At 43.4% G+C, this 20,550-nt stretch overlaps 1 protein-coding gene across 2 annotated transcripts; it reads right to left on the minus strand.

Annotated features, from left to right (window-relative positions):
• Window positions 1-1,035: 1,035 nt before the first annotated feature.
• si:ch73-40i7.5 (amyloid-beta A4 precursor protein-binding family A member 1) lies at window positions 1,036-20,258 on the minus strand. 2 transcript variants are annotated; one of them, XM_067968156.1, is made up of 10 exons: window positions 18,423-20,258; window positions 16,910-16,946; window positions 15,851-15,996; window positions 15,177-15,263; window positions 14,307-14,483; window positions 13,662-13,838; window positions 9,652-9,864; window positions 7,981-8,100; window positions 4,919-5,059; window positions 1,036-3,557 (listed from the first exon to the last, which is right to left on the minus strand). In XM_067968156.1, exons 1-10 carry the CDS (start codon window positions 19,638-19,640, stop codon window positions 3,486-3,488), a joined length of 2,388 nt encoding a protein of 795 aa, XP_067824257.1. In that variant the 5' UTR covers window positions 19,641-20,258; the 3' UTR covers window positions 1,036-3,485. The 2 variants fall into 2 exon arrangements, 1 of the variants encoding a protein (XP_067824257.1); XR_010957889.1 differs by lacking the exon at window positions 1,036-3,557 and adding an exon at window positions 6,465-6,696 and having other exon boundaries at window positions 4,980-5,059.
• Between the last annotated feature and the right edge of the window lie 292 nt (window positions 20,259-20,550).

A 20,550-nucleotide genomic window follows, 5' to 3' on the forward strand; every position in this document is an offset into this window, starting at 1 on the left:
CCTTAGGGATTGATGGTGGGAGGAGCAAGCAGGGTCTAAGAGTTAGCAGTTCTCATTTGAGGTTATGGCTGGTGCCGAGGTGCCAAAGAAAAGGAATAAAGCCACCAGGATAATGACAGGCAACATGGCAGCTACCAACCAATAAAACCCATCAGAAATGGTTTAATAATAAAGAAATAATAAGGAAGGGCGGTTTCATACCAAAAAAGTTCTCCCACCAAAATATTAGCTCCCCCTCAGAAGGAACTGTATCAGAATTCAATTTTACTCAATCTCTCCCTGGCCCCAATTCTGATGTTGCAGATCAGTCGCTTGGTATAAAGTAGTTTGAAAAGCAAAACCACTTTAAGATTCCAGCATGTTAAAGAGCTTGGGAATGCAGCTTCTATTATTCAGTTCACTTTCCAACTCTATAACAGAGTCTGTATGTAACATGCATTAGACAACTCTCCCTCTTGATTTTCAAAGGCGAACTGATCAAGTTCTGGCTCCGCAACAACTCGATTTCACATGGAGTCGATATTCAGTGCACACATTAATTATAGCACTCTGTTCCCAATCGTAACATGCATCATTGACACGTTCCGACCGAGGCTCTATACATGTATATCAACCTACACTCACTGCCAACATGCATTCCATTAATAGGAAGGCAAAAGGTCCATTCAGGTACTTTGTTAAGGCTGGAACAATACTTTCAGACACACTGGGCCAGCAACAGGCACAGCTTCAGGGTTGAGAAGGACTAGCTTACGACAGATGCCAGAAAGTAATCCTTTACACAGAGGATGTTTAATAACTGGAGTAAGCTTCCGGGAAGTGTGGTTGAGGTCAGAACACTGGCCTTGTTAGGAAACAGCTAATGCTGTAGTTTGGAATGCAGTAGGGTTGAGGTTGATATTTTGGAATGATTGGAGGCTCTTTTTCACTTGAAGCTCTTGTGATCTTAAAAACTGTTTGCTAGAATTCAGCTAAACAGAAAACATATATGTAAACCTGTGCCACCCCCCATTTTTTTACTAAGAAAGTAATGCATTTATGTCACAATAACTGTTTATTGCAATGAAAAGTGTAAATGAGCACCACATGAAGGAAGCACTGCATCAAAGACTCAGACAGAGTTTGCCCACAGCAGCAGGTTCTCTCACTTTCATTCAAAATATCTAAATATCACACATCAATAGCACATTCTTTTGGAAGAATTCAGGGCAGACCTGTGCAAAAAAAGCAGCTTACAATTGTACGGTTAAAACACCACATGGATCACTGATCATAGCAGTTGGCTGTCCACACTGGTCATTAACTTCTGACGTAATTAATATAAGTACAAGGATATAGCTCGAGAGAATTGTTCCAGATGTATTGAGAGTTGCAGAATTTCCCTGCCCTCAAATTCCTCTCCTCCTTGCCTGAAGACTCTGACTCTTGCTGGGGTACAGTTCCACAGGTCTATGCCCAGAGAGTGGTGACAGGCAATATCTTTAACCCATGGCCCTCACATAGGCATTTCTAGCAGGAGTCATTGGATAGTGATCAGATGCAGGAGCCCTGGGCTGGTTTTTTCCCTCTCCCCCTAGCCCAGAACAATTATATCATCCTCTGCACTGTCTCAGCTGAGATCAGCGAAATCAACACAGACCAATGGCTGAACCTGGGACCTTCTGGTCTGTATAGATCAGTAAAACATCAGATGATGCATTTACCAGCTGAGCTGCTGGAGTAGCCTTTTTCTCAACAGTTAATAGTAAGTCCCCGTGAATATGTGAAACACTGTACAAACATTGCTGTATACATTTTAGTCAAAAGTTGGAGGTCCTAATAAGCTCCATAAGCATGCCAAGACCTACAGCTAGCTTAATGATGCTTTTCAAGGCATCAAGGGCAAGTATGTGAGTGAGGTATTCTCAGAATCGTTTCAATGCACTTAATTTCTAGTCCTCCCCTCCCCCCACCCACACACTACTTTCCATCTTTTACTGAAAGAAGCAAGTCATGCTAGGGTTAACTTTCAAAGGCATTAGTCACCCTCTGGAACATCATCCATGTGGCCATTCTTCATGTGTGAGCCTGAGCAGTAAATGCCAGCAGTCTATTCTACCATGGAGAGCATCACAGCCATGCCCGACCCTGCTCTCACCTGATGTCCACACACTTTCCAGCAGGAGTCACTAGATAGTGACTAGAATGGATTTTTTTTTAATATAAAGTTCGTAACATTCAGCAAGAACTTTTGAAAATTTGAGAGGCAAATTCCTCCTCAGAGTTAGATAAAGCTTCGTTGTTTTAAAATTCCCTGACATACTTTAAACTCCAGGGTGTATGTCAATAAAATGTGAACAAAAATAGAGCTCTCCTGCATGTATAAATCTAAACTGTGTGCATATATAATCTATGGACAACATACATAATTCATTATTATTCAGACTCCAGTATAATATAATGGTGAGGTGTGGTCCCATGGGTGCAGTTCCATGGATCTTGACCCATGCTAGAGGGTGCAGTTCCAAGGGTGCCAGCAGCTCTTCAGCACCTTAACAAAGTGGGCATGTGTGATGATAAGGGTCAGCAGGATATTCCACTGTGGGGTGGGTATCACAGCCAAGCCCAACCCTGTCCTCACCAATCGTCTACACTTTCCAGTAGGAATCACTGAATAGTGATTGGGAGCAGGAACCCCTGGCTGATGTTTCCTCTTCCTATACAGGGGTATTAGGGCCAATTTTAGGGCCCCTAATCTTGCCCTAATTTTTTTAAAGAAAGATCTGTATAGAAACTTGTAAACTGCATTTGGTATAGTCCAGAGCAAAACTAGAGAATGTCAACTGAACCTGAAACCCTTATCCCAGAAAACCACGCAGTTGGAAAGGCACCATTCACGAACAACAACACTGAGCAGCTTCCAGAACAAGGGACAGGCCTGGGATTTTATACATACCTTTATCCCTGCTGTGTTTAAAAAAAACTCTGTGGCACACTACTCTTTTTCATACATGTCTTTCATTCCCTTGGCTGTTTTTTTAAAAAATCATTTGGTTAAAATATTTGTCAAGCTCATGCCCATATCATTGATAAAATACATCCACGTGGGATTCTACTTAAATAAAACAGTGGAGCTGCTTGCAAATGCCATGTGATAACTAGTTTGTGCTGGTGATATGGCAGAAGCTTTGTGTGATTTTCTTTTCCGTGAAACACACAGTGCTGCCCTGAATCGCAGTGGCAGAGTCTCCGACGTGTAACACGCAGACCCTGCCCGAGAGGTTGACTTTTTTTCCCCTCATGCTGGCCTGTTGTGCGGCTGCAGCTCTTAGCCCCTAGAGGGCAGCCAATTTAGTGGAGTAGAATGGCTGTGCTAAGCCATCTTTTGAACACGCCAATAAAGAATGGCGTTGTAACACTATCGAGGCACAGCAAACCAGGCTGTGTCAATGCAGAATCCATATATCCCAAACTGTTGGAGCTGGCTACTGGTGATGATCCTTTCTTTATATGTATATTGGTTGCTCCTGTCCTGTTAGCAGTCTGTATGTTGCAGCTGGCATTGTCTTTATGTGTATCTAGAAAAGAAAAACAGTTACCATGGTGTAAATTCTCCATAGTGGTTCCAAATCTCTTGTCTTCATGTAAACATAATGCACTGCCTCAGGCAGTATTGAGCTATCGAGCAGCAGGTCTAGGTTTGATCACATCTGCACTCATGTCAGTTGGGGCTGCAATTTGGAACCAGCCAAGATTCGTGCTCCTGATCGCCATCAGTGACCCCGGTGGAAAATGCAAATGCATCAACATCCGATTAGATATGCACTGGACTGTGATGCCTCCCTGAAGTTTTATAGCCTATCAATAGTCACTGTCCAGGCTTGTTAATAAAGAATGCCACTTGGAGCAAGAAGTCAGAAGGTAGTTGGTGCCTTTGGGAGGGGAGGGGTAGAGAAAAGAATTAATTGCCCAAAAATGCCCTCACGGGAGTTTGACTTTCTAACATATTGACTTTGGGAGCATATTTTTAAAGAAAGACTAAAACTGAATAAAAATAGGGTACGTGTTAAATTGCAGAAAATAAAGTACATGGAAAAGTTAGTGCAGTGCAACTATCCATCACAGGGGTAGCCCTCTAGTGAATAATGGAAATTAGTGGATAATCGAGAGTTCTAAAACAGTGGCCTTAGATGTTTAGTGCAGCAACACCCTTGGCACGGGAATGAAGATAAGTCTGGTACAAATAACAGAAACTGAATCTGGGGCTACGAGGTCAATTTGTCAGATTGGAGAAGATTGGCGTTCGCGGACTGTGCAACGAGGCCACGTTGCTCACCGGGCTTCGCTCCAATCTGCTATAAAAAGAGCGCGAAAAGTACTGTTCATTGCTTTCAAACTTATTATGTTTTTCTCTCGTCTATTGTCCCAGCTACTCCGCCCAAGAAACAGTAATAAAAATCGATTGTCTATCCTGTCATTTTATAAGGCTTTTTGTCTCTCTTCCCTTCCTGGAGTTGCTGATTCTTTCTAGGGCATGGTACCATAGGTGCCAGCTGCTCTATGGTACTTTGCCCAAGTGGCAGGTTATTTAACTGTGGATGGGGAAATCGCAGCCTAAATCAACTCTGTCCTTACACAATATCCGCACAGATGCACGTTCCAGCAGGGACCACTGGGTAGTGATCATGAGCAGGAAACCTGATTGATTTTTTGCCCCTTCCCCAAACCCAGAGGCATTAAGGACAATTGTAGCAACCCTAATCTTGACCCAGTTGGGATCAGCAGAGACGGAAGATGGAACCTGGTCTGTATGCCTCAGTATCACACTGGGACGTGCATGCAGTCACCCAGTCAGCTATCGGTGAGCTGGGCACTTCTCAATAAGCAGAGATTATACAGCTTTTTAAAAAAAAAACTTGCTTTGTATTTTTCCACTTACCTCTCCAATGGCATGCGACAGTCTTTGCACAATCTTTTTATGAGGAGTTGCAACAACACTTTGTCCGTTTATTTCAATGATGCGATGTCCTACTCGGATTCCACCTCGTTCTGCAATTCCACCTCTCATGAGGCTGTAGATCTGAGTCAAGAAGTCAGACAATATTTAGCTACATTAACCGGTTAGCTGTGCAGGATGTTGAACTCTGGCTGATATTGCCCCTCTCCATCACAAGGGCCTTGAGGCCAGTCCTAGTGCCTTTAAAATAAAAACAATTTTACATGCCAATTCTGCTCATCTTGTTGCCCCTTCCTTCTGTTTCCTCCTTTTCCATTTTTAAAAGTCCTTTCCTTTGTGAGACTTTTTTACCTGGTTTCTCTTTCCAATGCCTTATTTCTCAAAAATAAAGTTTAAATCCTTTTGATATTCTTTCTTCTTCCTCTTGGCCACCTTTGAAGGTGGGAATCAAGTTTTCAAAAAAAATGTTTTGATTGGCCAATCAAAAGCCACACGAGGCATGACCTACATGGTCACACAGTCAATCTCTGATCTTTCTTGTGCATCACAACAGGAAATGCACTCACCAGCAGCTAGCATGGGAAAGGCATATATGGCTGAGTAAATTTGCTCACTGAGCACAAAGAGTTGATCTAGGGCAAAACCCGTATCACGTGATGTGCAAAAATATCACTCAGCACGCACCAAATACAAATAACTCAGCTGATTGCAGGAATTTTATATTTTAAAAAGTGTGTATTCTATAAAATAAGTCACTTGGGAGTAATTTCAAGACTGAACTGAACTACAGGTTTGGATGATGTCAGTGCTGACTTCAATCTCTAGATTAGGTTACAGTCCTGCAACTCATTCCCAGCAATCTGATGGCTAAAGCGGAAGTATCCAATGACAAGGATGCACAAATGACAGAGAATGGTGAAATGTGGACCTTCAGATTTTTCAATGTGCTTGATGGATTAAAAACCTCTGATGGGCTTTTCTTCATATGGCCTTTACTGTTTGGAACCACAATGATTTCATTCTGAAAGATGAAGTCTCAATGCTGCAATGTATTGTGTTTAAGAAATTCAGGATAGAAGTTACCATAACACTACTCTCACCAAAATATAACGGCTTAGGTAAGCAAATGGCAGTACTTTCAGTATGAGGTACGCTTGTCTGCAGTAAATTGGGTTAGATACAGAACTGTAACCTAAGCTAGAGATTGAGGTCAGGGCAGTCATCATCCAAACCTGTAGATCAGTTCAATTCTGAACTTTTTTCTCTGCTTGCTCTAAGGGTCTTAAGTGAATTGAGTTTGGACATTGTCAATCCAGCTCCTAGTGAGCATGGACTAACATCATAAAATTGCCCCTAATTAAACAAGGAATAGCAATATCAGAGAGGCCATAAAATAGCTGATATCAGAAATAGAAAAAATATCACACTGGTGCAATAAAGAGCAGAGCAGAGGAATCCTTACTCTTTTCTATTTAAAAACAAAACATACCTCTAAATGTCAGCTTAGGCAAGTCGATTTCACTCTCACCTGAATCAGAAGGTCGTGAGATTAAACCCCACTTCAGGACTTGAGCACGTAATCTAGGCAGACACTTCAGTACAGTACTGAGGGAGTGCGGCATTGTCAGAGGTGCCATCCTTCAGATAAGACATTAAACTGAGACTCTGTCGCCTGTTCAGGTGAATGTTAAATATCCCGTGGCACTAGTTGATTGGCACCCCATCCACCACGCTGGCCAACATTCCATCCTCAACCAACACTACCAAAAAGAGATTAACTGGTCATTCATCTCATGGCTGTTAATGGGGCCTTGCTGTATACAAAATGACTGCCACTTTTGCCTACAAAACAATAGTCACTCAATGTACGTGTAGTACCTTTTTGGAAGGAAACAACTAAATGTAATTTCCCTCACAAGCTTTTTCAATGACGTATAGAACACAAAAGTTCCTGACCAGCTCGAATATCGAGCCTGGAAACCGGCACTTCAAAGGGCTTTGGAATGCTGCTGCAAGACCGCTCGAGATAGGGAAAGGTAACACTGCCTGAACACATGCAGAGATTTTTAAAAGAGAATTTCCTAGGATTCACACAGGGACATGTACATAACTAGGACCTACCCCACAAAGGCTCCCCTTTAAAGAAAGAACTTGCATTTATATAGCACCTTTCACGACCTAAGGACATCCCAAAGTGCTCTACAGCCAATGAAGTATTTTTTTGAAGTGTAATCACTGTTGTAATGTAGGAAATACGGTAGCTAATTTGCACACAAGGTCCCACAAACAGCAATGAGATGACGACCAAATAATCTATTTTAGTGGTGTTTGTTTAATTAAACACTAACAGGGTTATCAAGCTTTTGGGTTAACTAATAATCACCCGAGATATCTTAACATATCAATGCAGCAGACAGAAAGGATAATACCACTTAATTTCCTCTGGAAATTCAGATGAATTCTACGTTACACATCATGTGTATCAGTTAGATTTGATTCGTAAATTGAAGATCTAACTTAACCCTTTCTCTACCACAGACAAATTATCCCATCTAAATATGACGAAGTTGCCAGCACCATAAGCAAGACAACTGGTTCCAGTGTGGTTCACAAAACACCTTTGGTGTTAGTTTTCAGCTGGAGGCCACTATCCATTGCTCCCCCTCTATTACCAACAGTGGAAGCCAGCAGGCAAAACAAATAAATAAGTATATTAAACTTTAAAAAGGCTTAGGACAGAGTTTATTAATTAAAAATTAGCTAAGCGTTAAAACAACAATGGGAATAGGAAAGACAGGGTAAGAAGTAGTGTTTAAAAGATTAATTTAAATTATTTTCATAGTTATGGAGTTAAACTTACAATAATAAAGTGATTCCTGACATGAATAGATTGCTGTAATATTAGTGCTTGTTTCACATGGTGAACTGAAAACTTTTTTTCTACAAAATGGCATGTTTAGGGAGACTAGAAATTCCCTTGGGGTTAAGAGTTAAAATCTACTTCAAGTAATTTGTTTAAAATCTGTATACAGTATTTTACTTACAATGCCATCCTGTACACTAAATCCTAACTGGTGCTTCAGGTCTGGTCGTTTGATAATCGCCGTAGTGACTGGAGGGCAGCGCACAATGTTGAGCTTCACTTCAGATTGGTATTTCAAGTCCTTTAAAACCAACACATTAAATGTCAGAAAGATTTCCTGTAAAAAGTTTCCAATTGATAAGACTACCACTAAAACCATGTAAGGAGGTTCAGCAGTGCTAACAATTCCTTAGGAGTCATGCTAAATAATCAGCAAGGATAACCATGGATCAAGGCTCACACAACTCAACCGAATAATCGTGCACCCTAAGCAGCTACTGACTATTTGCTTAGTAACTTATTCAATTATTTATCATTGAGGTGCAATTTCATGGATGCAGCAGCCATTCTTCATATGCAAGTCTAGTCAGAAACTCTTTAGCAGGATATTTTTACAGGCGGGGCATTACAGCCGAACGATATTCTGTTATTATCTGACCTCCAAACACACATACTTACCAGATGCAGTACTGGGTAGTGATAAAGAACCAGATCTCTGGCTGATTTTTCTCTCCCTGGCTCAGGGGTGCACAGGACAACTGGAGCACCCCCAACTGTTCCCCAGGCTGAGATTATCTAATCAAATCTAGGACTTTCTAATCTGTATGACTCAGCACAGCACTCCTTCCAGCTGAGCCTTTGAAGTAGCTGTATGATTGACTGTAAATTGGAATAGCTAAACATACTTCTCAAATAGTTTGGAGATTCCATAAGCCAGCATCTAAAGTAACAAAGTTTTACACCACCATAGATCACATGCATTGATAGAAAACTGATCACTTCCTTGGACCCGTCCTCCTCTTCTACATGCTTCCCCTTGGCGACATCAGCCAAAGACACAGAGTCAGCTTCCACATGTACGACACCCAGTTTCACCTCTCCACCATCTCTCTCAACCCCTCCACTGCCTCTATGCTATCAGACTGCTTCCCCAATATGCAGACATGGACGAGCCGGAATTTCATAGGAACAGGAGTAGGCCATTTAGCCCCTCAAGCCGGTTCCGGCATTCATCGAGATCATGGCTGAACTGTGACCTAACTCCAAAGACCCGCCTTCGCCCCATAGCCCTTAATACCTTTGGTTAACCAAAATCTATCAAACTCAAATTTAAAATTAACAATTGAGCTTGCATCAACTTTATCCAATTAATGACAGAGAAGGCGAAAGCCATCGCCTTTGGTCCCTGCAACAAACTCTGTTCCCTTGCCATAGTTTCCTTCCCCCTCCCCAGCCATTGTTTCAGGCTGAACCGCACCCTTGGATTCCTATTCGGCCCTCAGCATATAAATGCACATTGTTATTGGTATAAATATTCTGATTGGCTCAGCTTCAATTGTCACTTTTGGTAGTGGATTCCACATTCTAATGACCCTTTGTGTGAAAATGCATCCCAGCTATATTTATTCCATCCAATGAAATAGTTTCACTCGCAAAATAAAACTAAGTGAACCACGAGTGCAAGCCAAGGTTTTGAGCGATCAATTTGAAATGCTGCCTCACAATTGCACAGATCCACTTGTTCTGACACTCAATACCAGTCTTTCAAGCTTTTCCTTCATGAAAAAATGTCTCTTAACATATCTGGAATCTTCAATAAAGCAGAAACTGCAGAGCACCAGGAGTTCAGTACCTTGATTATGCCCTGGCAGGTAGCGAGGGGCAGTCCAACTAAACTAGTCCCATTCACAGAAATGATCTGGTCGCCAATGTTCAACTCTCCTGATCGTTCTGTGGGTCCGCCATGCATGAGGTTGGCTATCACCACTGTGGGAAGGATAGAGCCCCAGCCTGACTCCACTATCACAAGGCCAAGGATCTCTCCCTTTGCTTTTTCAATACGGACCTGTGTAGAGAACAGAACTGCATTAGTCACTCATGCCCACAGTGAAAATATTGGAAATTCTCTAAGTGAAAGTAACTTCACAGATTCTAATGCAGAGGCCCAGTCTGCCCTCTCAGGTGGATGAAAAAGGTCCCATGGCATTACTTTGAAGAACAGTAGCGGAATTCTCCCTAGTGTCCTGGCCAATATTTATCCCTCAACCAACATCTCTAAAACAGATTATCTGTTTCTTTTTCATTTGTTCATGGGATGTGGGCATCGCTGGCTAGGCCAGCATTTATTGCCCATCCCTAATTGCCTTTGAGAAGGTGGTAGTGAGCCGCCTTTTTGAACCGCTGCAGTCTGTGTAGTGAAGGTTCTCCCACAGTGCTGTTAGGGAGTTCCAGGATTTTGACGCAGTGCGATGAAGGAACGGCGATATATTTCCAAGTCGGGATAATGTGTGACTAGGAGGGGAACGTGCAGGTGGTGTTGTTCCCATGTGCCTGTTCCTCTTGTCCTTCTAGGTGGTAGAGGTCGTGGGGTTGGGAGGTGCTGTCGAAGAAGCCTTGGCGAGTAGGTGCAGTGCATCCTGTGGATGGTACACACTGCAGCCACACTGCGCCGGTGGTGAAGGAAATGAATGTTTAGGGTGGTGGATGGGGTGCCAATCAAGAGGGCTGTTTTGTTCTGGATGGTGTCGAGCTTCTTGAGTGTTGTTGGAGCTGCACTCATCCAGGCAAGTGGAGAGTATTCCATCACACTCCTGACTTGTGCCTTGTAGATGGTGGAAAGGCTTTGGGGAGTCAGGAGGTGAGTCACTCACCACAGAATACCCAGCCTCTGACCTGCTCTTGTAGCCACAGTATTTATATGGCTGGTCCAGTTAAGTTTCTGGTCAATGATGACGCCCAGGGTGTTGATGGTGGGGGATTCGGCGATGGTAATGCTGTTGAATGTCATGGGGAGGTGGTTAGACTCTCCCTTGTTGGAGATGGTCATTGCCTGGCACTTGTCTGGTGCGAATGTTACTTGCCACTTATCAGCCCAAGCCTGGATGTTGTCCAGGTCTTGCTGCATGCGGGCTCGGACTGCTTCATTATCTGAGGGGTTGCGAGTGGAACTGAACACTGTGCTATCATCAGTGAACATCCCCATTTCTGACCTTTGATGGAGGGAAGGTCATTGATGAAGCAGCTGAAGATGGTTGGGCCTAGGACACTGCCCTGAGAAACTCCTGCAGCAATGTCCTGGGGCTGAGATGATTGGCCTCCAACAACCACTACCATCTTCCTTTGTGCTAGGTATGACTCCAGCCACTGGAGAGTTTTCCCCCTGATTCCCAATGACTTCAATTTTACTAGGGCTCCTTGGTGCCACACTCAGTCAAATGCTGCCTTGATGTCAAGGGCAATCACTCTCAACTCACCTCTGGGATTCAGCTCTTTTGTCCATGTTTGGACCAAGGCTGTAATGAGGTCTGGAGCCGAGTGGTCCTGGTGGAACCCAAACTGAGCATCAGTGAGCAGGTTATTGGTGAGTAAGTGCCGCTTGATGGCACTGTCGACAACACCTTCCATCACTTTGCTGATGACTGAGAATAGACTGATGGGGCAGTAATTGGCCGTATTGGATTTGTCCTGCTTTTTGTGGACAGGACATAACTGGGCAATTTTCCACATTGTTGGGTAGATGCCAGTGTTGTAGCTGTACTGGAACAGCTTGGCTAGAGGTGCAGCTAGTTCTGGAGCACAAGTCTTCAGTACTACAGCTGGGATGTTGTCAGGGCCCATAACCTTTGCTGTATCCAGTGCACTCAGCCGTTTCTTGATATCATGTGGAGTGAATCGAATTGGCTGAAGACTGGCTTCTGTGACGGTGGGGATATCGGGAGGAGGCAGAGATAGATCATCCATTCGGCACTTCTGGCTGAAGATGGTTGCAAACGCTTCAGCCTTGTCTTTTGCACTCATGTGCTGGACACCGCCATCATTGAGGATGGGGATGTTTACAGAGCCTCCTCCTCCCGTTAGTTGTTTAACTGTCCACCACCATTTCATTGCTTTTTGTGGGACCTTGCTGTGCACAAATTGGCTGCCGTGTTTCCTACATTACAACAGCGACTACACTTCATTGGCTGTAAAGCACAAATGTCCTACTCCTGCTCCGATCTCTTATGGTCTTTGAGACCTCCGGATATTGTGAATGTGCTATATAAATGCAAGTCTTTCTTTTTTTCAGTAACTGGCCGACTTTACAATAAAATTGATTTTACAAACTAAGTGACAGAATTAACCATAATGGGACACGCAATTTCCCCTGCCCAATTTCTCCCCTGTTCTCGCGAGGGCACAGTCTGTTGCTATCCCACACGCACTAGTAGCACTCATGAGCAATACCATCTACCTTCAGTTTGACTCAGGTCTCTGTTATATCTTTTTCTGCTTTTACCTCCCCAAGTTAATTTAAAATCAGCTACCACTTCCACTCCCCCACCCCATGTTTCAGCTGGTAAAAACAGGAGGGTGAACCCAGACTGATATTTCCTCAGGTTAGCCCCGGGCTTTCTGAGGCCAACTGTAGCACCCCTACTGCCACCACAGATGACGGCAGATACCTCAATACAGGCCAGAGATTTTCTGGTCTATGGGGCTTAGTGCTACACCAGGCCATCAGGTGAGGACATATCGAGGGTAATTTTGCACGGTTACCGGTTAAGCGCTAGTTGGAAAATCAGGACTACATTATCGTATCCTCATCTCCGTTACTGTGCTCGCTGTTAGCTTGACCCTGTGCTAGGATCACAACTTCACAAAATTACCACCAATAATGTTCAAACACAACTTGTTTACTGTTCTGCTGAAGTTTGGGTCAGCAGAGATAACGCTCCGATACAAATCCACTAAGATTCCCTTCATTTAATTTTTTAGTGTAGTGTCCTTTTACAGTAACATCTGGTGTACCTTTCAAGCTACTATAGAGTAGGGATTCTTTTACATTATGTATACACAATCACCAGGGTTCCTGAGTAGAACAATTTTTTAGGGTTAATTTCTGGCCAATATATCTCCCAACTTAAAGTACAGTTACTTCTCTTCCTTGTTCACTGTTTATCTCCTCTCCTTCACTAATTTTGCAAATCTATTAAGGCACATTGTAACAAATGAAATGTACTGGTTAAAACTGAGCTTCAACAGTGACACCAACTTAAAAACTAGTCTTAGAAGAAAATACCAGGAATTAACATAGAAGATTTCACAGTGCCCTGGACAGCCCAGTTGGTTAAAGGTCCTGCCCATACTGAGCCATGGAAAATAAATGGATGGATTCCTAGTCTGTGCTAAGTTAGTCGATTTCATGGTAGGGCCACTATAACTGGCCTAAGCTAACCAGATCTACAGATGGGGGGAAAAAATCAGCCTGAGTTTTTATTCCTGATCACTATGCAGTGACGCTTGCTGGTAAGTGCATGCGAGAAAAGAATCAGTCTCGGCTGCAATACCCCCACTGTCCAACAAACTGCAAGCTCACACACGAGGAATGACCACTTCGGCAAAGCAGTGGAGGTCTCCCTGTCTATGGAACCATAAACCATCATGAGTCGGTGAGGGGAAGGGAGGAAAAAGTGGCAAAAAAAATTCTCACAACTTTGGAGACTAAAGATGACTCCTGAGAAACACACAATATTAGTTGATCTTCTTGGTCTGCCAGTTGTATTGGAAAATCCAAGGTTACCCTTCGCCTGGTATTTTCAAGCAGCCCCTTAACCTTGAAACAAGTAAAACTACGTTACTACTCATTTCACAGCAGACGCTCACCTCTTTGGAATTCTCTGATTTGGAAAAATGTACAAGATCCCCGTTGTAAAACTCGGTGTCGAGTAAATCATTGTATTCTGTAGGACTCAGATCCGCAGGATTGATGCCATTGGCGTTCAAAAACTGCTGGTATGCCACAGTGAAAGCTTGGCCTATTGCTTGCGCGATAAGTGATGCCTGTAAGAAAAGGCAGGAAACTAAGCATTGGTATAAGAAAGACACATTGGGGTGGTTCTGTTAAAACTGTAAAGAACATAGAGATGAATAACACAATGGGATTTGTACAAGTGATACACCAACACCATGGATTTCTCACATACACAAGTTCTTCTCAGGGCACTTTACAGCAATGGATTTTTCAGACTTGTGTGTGTCGGGAATCCTCTGTGAATACCAACACACTGCTGGGGATGCTCTTCGAATACTGATCCATTCCCTGTTCTAACTTCTCAAAGAAGTAACAGGTAACCAAAGGAAAACAATATTATTGCAGAAAACATTCATCAGTAAACAGCAACATAAATTATGCCTTAGTAAGTCCATAAATACAGAAATCTTATGACCTCACAGCATGTGAGATCCCCTACTGTCCAGGGACCGTTGTTTGAAAAACTATGCTATAATGGAATGATATAAAGTACTCACGTCTTCTGACTCAAAGACATGGCATATCATCTTGTACTCTCGTTTTCCAGCAGACGAGCTCCCGGTCTCCTGGTCTGGAGTTTTACGTGGCAGTCGTCGACGAGCCATGAAAACTATTGTAGTTCCAATATCTGCAATGTATGAAATGGTCTGCAGGGGGTGATCCATCAGGGCTTCCTACAATAACAGGGAATCGTTTTGTGATAAACCAAAGATATATTCCTGCAATTAGTTGCTAAATATGACAAATGTTTTCCAGTTAAATGCATAGCTCTTCAACCCTGCCACGAGGATTTCAAGAAGTCTAACAACAGGCATTTGAAATCTTCATATTCTGTCCACATGAACTGTAAAAACACCCTGTAATATATTTAGACTGCCTTTCCAAATTTGGGTGGTGTCTGAAGAAAAAACTTTGAGCTGTCTAACACTAGGTGTCAGTCGTGGCTCAGTGGTTGCACTCTCGCCACTGAGTCAGATGGTTGTGGGTTCAAGTCCAAATTCAGAGGCTTGACGCAAAATCTAGGCTTACACTTCAGTGCAGTACTGAGGGAATGCTGCACTGTTGGGAGGTGCTGTCCTTTGGATGAGAACTTAACCCGAGGCCCCATCTATCCTATCAGGTGGACATAAAAGATCCCATGGCAGTATTTCGAAGAAGAGCAGTGGAATACTCCCCGGTGTCCTGACCAATATTTATGCCTCAACTAAAACAAATTATCTGATCATTATCACATTGCTGATATTGGGACCTTGCTGTGCGCAAATTAGCTGCCATGCTTCCTACTTCAAAACTAAATAAATCCAGTGACAGTGTACTGTGTGTTGAGTAGCCTAGGTATACGCCTTGAAATCTGGTTCTTCCCTTACCTGTGTTTCTGCATTCAATACTTTAATTCGCTGTGTTGATATGAAGAGATCCACTGCAGTCATTGGTTGTGACTCTCCTTCTGGTGCCTAATGAACATAAACACAAACTAGTTACTTCACCTGTATTCCCCATTACGCCCTCCCCCAAATTTCTCTGCTATTCTGGAGAAGCTTACTCCTTGCTGGAGTCTGCAAGTAGCAGGAGCCCTTCAGTACCTCGTCCAAGCAGCATTTTTCAAGCATGAATCCAGATAGTGAATTTCAGCAGTCTTTTCAACTGTGAGGGACCTCCCAAGCAAATCCAATCCTGCCCTCACCTGACATTCGCACAGGGACCTTTCCCAGCAAGGGTCACTGGACAGCAGTAAGAAGCTGGAAACCTGAATGTTTTTTATGGTCTCTCTCTCCCTGGCCCAGGGACAGTGAGGCCAATTGTAGCACCACATGCATGATCAGCTAACAGTACAGATCAGGTATCAAACCATGTGACCCCCCTGGTCTGGCTGACATAGTATCACACTGAAAGCTGTCTATACCACCTGAGCCTATGGGCAGCTGAATGCTGCTTCAACTGTTTTTGGAGTGAATTGTTGGTTTATCACATTGCAAACTGCTAGAATTTGAAAATATGATCAAGAGTATTTTGTGTTAGTTTTAATACTTTTCACAAGCACCTTTATCCTCCCCACTGCTTCCTGTGCTTGAGCCATTCGGACGTTGGTTGATGGATTTTTCTCAGAGAATAGCTGGGTTGATCCTAGGTAACTTGCTGCAAATATGATTCCATCGAGGAGATCCTCGGATTCGCAGGGTCCAGGCACTTCATGGGGAGAAGGAAACAACAAAAGCGCTGTTACTGAATGCAGGTGTTTTATACCATTCCTTATTTCCCCCCCCACCGCCGAAGGCACTAAGTATGGATTCCATGGGTGCTGGCTGTCCTCCAGTTCCTGCCCATGTGACCATTCTTCATATAAGAGCCCAGTGAATGATGCCAAGCTTTCTGACCCTATGGCCCATTACAGCCGAGTCCGATCTGGTCTTCAACTGAAATCCACACACACGTACTTTCCACCAGGAGTCAATGGATAATGATTAGGAGCAGGAAGCCTGACTTTTTTTCCCCACCCTCTCTAACCCTGGGGATGCTAAGGCAAATTGTAGCAGCCCTAACATCACCCAGTGGAAATCAACTAATTTAGCATCGATCAAGGACTTGTGGGCTGCATGGGCCAGTGTCACATCAGGCAGTGCATATAGAATGATACTATAAATAGAGCAAACTGAGGATTGAATTTGCTGCCTAGTTGGATGCATAATGCATGGTTGGGTCCACTTATGCCACAATATTATCACTGGATGAGACGTCTGCCCTCTCAGGTGGACGTAAAAGATCCCATGGCACTATTTCAAAGAGCAGAGAGTTCTCCCCGTGTCATGGCCAATATTTATCCCTCGACCAACACCACCAAAAACAGATTATCTGGTCATTATCACATTGCTATTTGTGGGACCTCACTGTACTCAAATTGGCTGCTGTGTTTCCTACACTACAACAGTGACCACACATAAAAAATTCATTAGCTGTAGAGTGCTTTGGGAAGTCCTGGGGTTGTGGAAGGTGCTATATAAATGCAAGTCATTCTTTTCTTTTCAATACTCTAACTCACTGTACAGTAATTAATAGGCATATATTCCGAAGTTTGAAGATCACTCAAGTAGAGCCAGCTTACCTTCTTTAAATGCAGGAAAGGAAAATTTCTTCTTTGCCTGAAATAAAAAATTTAAAGTAATTTGTTCAGTTGCTTGACATGGTTTAATCAAATATTTAAGAAGGTAATGTATTTTTTTCTGTTTGAATATATTAATAAAAAGATCAACTCTGTCAGATGACTCGGTGGTAAATAAAATGCTCTGCGAGTTACTGAGCCATACAGATTAGAAGGTTCTTTCAGGATCTCAGTCGGGCAACCAAATGGGATGCACTAATTGGTCTTCATGCCCCTGGACTTAGAGTCAGTGTTTAGCTCCCTCCCACATTCTGCTTGAATGCAGAAAGCCCACGGCCTCACTCCACAACCTTCCCTAACAACTTGGCAAATGATATGAACTCACTTTGTAAGAAATTAAAAGCAAGATCTCACATCAATCTACATCTGTAGTGTAGTGTGCCAGATACACCACTAATCCTATAAATGTCTAGTTTGACCCCAGCCCTGCATTTTTGGAAAGTTGTATCACTTCAAACTCCACGTTTGTGCATCTGAACGTTTGCACAATTTTCTGTAAGTCTTGCACGCCTGATGCCCTTTTGCAGATGTGGGACAAGTGGTCCTTAAATATTACAGTTGGATGTGTTTTTATTAGTACAGAAATGCAAACTGGCACCTTTATAATATTTCTTCACTAAAAAGTTTAGTGACTGTAGAAGTGTTGGGTCCCTTGCTTGCTTTCTCACTGATTATTGCTGGGCCAGATGCAAAACCTGTTGATACTGCCAGCAGAGTAAAGCAAAAATAATTTTACACAGGAATATTTGAATGGCTACCTGGGGTACTTGTTTGTTTTATTCCCCACTTGCTAGTTGCTACCACTGGCAGATTTTTCATTAATAGGACTCATCTAACCAGCCTGTAACTCTGCTGGGAGCAGGTGGGAAGATTGCATGTACAGCTTGGTTGGCCCATGTTATAGATCAACCAGGACTCATAGGCAACACCATAGGAAATCAAATAGTTATTACATATCATTAAGATTGAATTATACCCCACTAAAATATAAATGAAATGACATAGGTGTTTCCAGAGACAATGGGCTGCTGGACATAAAGGTAAATGGTTGTCCTGCTGTCACTTGTCATCAGGGCCATCATTTAATTCAGGCCACCAGTGGGCTGAGCCTGGTTATACAGACCAGCTGTCTGTAGCAGAGGGATATCAGTACTGGAACCATTGTTCAGTCAAGCCTCGTCTACATTTTCCCAATGACACGTCTCAACTCCAATCATAGAAAAGAACCACTACCTTACCAGTGGCCATTCCCTTTCCCACACATAAGGCTCAAGAGTGAGCCTGCCAATTTAATACCAGATTATGGAGAGTTTGCACCATGAACCTACACCTGTTTGCAGCTGGATTGAAACTAGCCTAACTTATTGCACTTCGCACTCAAAGTCCAAGACGACATCTCTAATCTAATCTAGCCCAGATGTTATTAGGCAGTATTCTAACCAGTTTTCTTTCTTACCTCTCTATCACGTTCAGAGATGTTGTCTTCTATATGGCAAGCCCCTTGGTTTTCTGGATCAATGTGCTCAACACCATCATCAGGCAGAAACGATTTGCTAATATACTCAACCTCTTCTTTTAACTCTTTAACAGCTAAAGACAAGGCCTCTCCCTCTTTCTTCCAGTCCTTCTTCAGCACCATTTGCCTAAATAACAGCCTGCCAACTAAAGAGGAGCTTGAATAGTCTTCAATTGCCCCATCATTGCCTGCACAGAAATCAACGATCTCCTCAGGTTGGCCAAACTCATTTTCAAATGACGCTTCTGGCCAACTGCAAGTTTCTCGTGAGATTTTATGTATTCTATCAGTTGCTGCTGGTGTGTGAGTGAATGCAGCAGTAATCTGATCACTATACACTACATGACCATTAACATCAAATGCTGAGCCTGGGTTGCTTGCTTGGATCAGCTCATTGCCATGTTGAACCAGATCTTCCATTTCATTTACTCTCAAACTTCTAGGTCTCTCATTAGACAACATTAAGGGGTCATGACTCATCTCAGTCAAAGCATCCCAATGGTTAACTGTACCAAATAGTTGTCTGTCATTATCTACAGTTGATGAATCAGTCCCTCCATCTGTTGTGAATTTGTTACCACTCTCTAAACTATAAGCATCCGACATTGGATGGGAAGCCACTTTTGCTTTGCTCTCCAAGGTCAATGTGCCCTGTTCATAGAGACGTAATTGAGCCAAAAGCAATTTAATCTGGCAGTGATCATCATCCTCATTATCTTGAAGCTTTGAAGTCTCCTCTGTGTTGTCAGTTCCTGAACTGAAGACTAGATCACCACCTTCAATCAAATTGTTTTCAGAATCTGCATTTAGGTCTGACGGATACGAGTGCACAGAACCAACAGAAACACTACCTTCTTCAGTCAGTGTGTTTTCCAGTTCCACATTACCGGTACAGTTGTCTTTTCCATTAACATTTTCGCTCACAAGCACAGAGTCTTCATCAGCATAAAAATCTTCCCCTAAATCCTCTCCATTGGCATTCCTGCTGCCATGAAAGTTTTCCTGAGAATCATCATTAACCTCTGTCAAAGGAATTTCCACATTTACTACTTCATCATTTTCCAGTTCTTGTTCATCCATCTTAACCCTGTTTAGACGTGGGCTTGAAGACACAGGGAGACCATTGTCAGCTTCAGTGAGCGCTTCCTGCCTGCTCATATTAATCTCCCATTACCACTATCTGTAGAGCAAAAATGAAATACTAAAGACTAAGCACAGGTATTTTTAAGTTTTGGGGAGGGGGGCAGTAATAGAAGGAGAGAAGGCAGTAATAGAAGTGATGGGGGGGGGTCACACTTGAAATGAAATCTGCTTACACTGCTCTCAGATATCAGGTCCCCATCATAGTGAAACCCACTTATAATGAACCCCGCTCACACTGCTCTCAAGTGTTGAGACTCCGCTTATAGTGAAACGGCCTACTGGGAAGAGACTTTATATTGACACCGGGTGGGGTGATGGTGGTGGTGGTGTCAGGCCGGGCGACTCGAGCTCACGAATCCGGATCCCATTCCCGGGTTGCTGTTGCTGGAAGATCCGAGGCCTGCAGTCCGGGTTTGAACAAGTTCTCAGACCCTTCCGTTCCCGGCTCCACATCAAGTCCCCTCAGCATCGGCCAGGCCGCGGCCGACACTCCGCACTCATTTCGCTTCACAGTGCTGGCGACACTCCGGGAAACCTCTAAAACCGGGCCCGGCTCCAGGTTGCTCTCGATCGGCCACTTTACAGCCCACTCGACGCCTCCGGTCCCGGTCAACGTCCTCACGCACGCCCAACGTCAACACCTTCCTTTGCGCGATGACGTTGACACGAACGTACAGCTCTTGGCCTCCACGCCGAAGCGTCGGAGTCACGTGGTCTCTTCATTCATAATATGCTTCTGACAGCCTGAGCGAGACTGGCTCAGCTGGTTTGTAAAATCTCACCTTTCTTAATGCATCTCCCGCTGGGAGATAATCACTGCTCCATATTTTAGAAATTAAAATAAAACTGAATGCTGGAGACCTGAAACACAAATGGAAAGTCTGTCAGCGCAATAAGGAGTTGGAGGATAGGAGAGGGTTGCCAA

The sequence above is a fragment of the Heptranchias perlo genome, chromosome 29 (genome assembly GCF_035084215.1).
Source record: "Heptranchias perlo isolate sHepPer1 chromosome 29, sHepPer1.hap1, whole genome shotgun sequence".
Classification (NCBI taxonomy): domain Eukaryota; kingdom Metazoa; phylum Chordata; class Chondrichthyes; order Hexanchiformes; family Hexanchidae; genus Heptranchias; species Heptranchias perlo.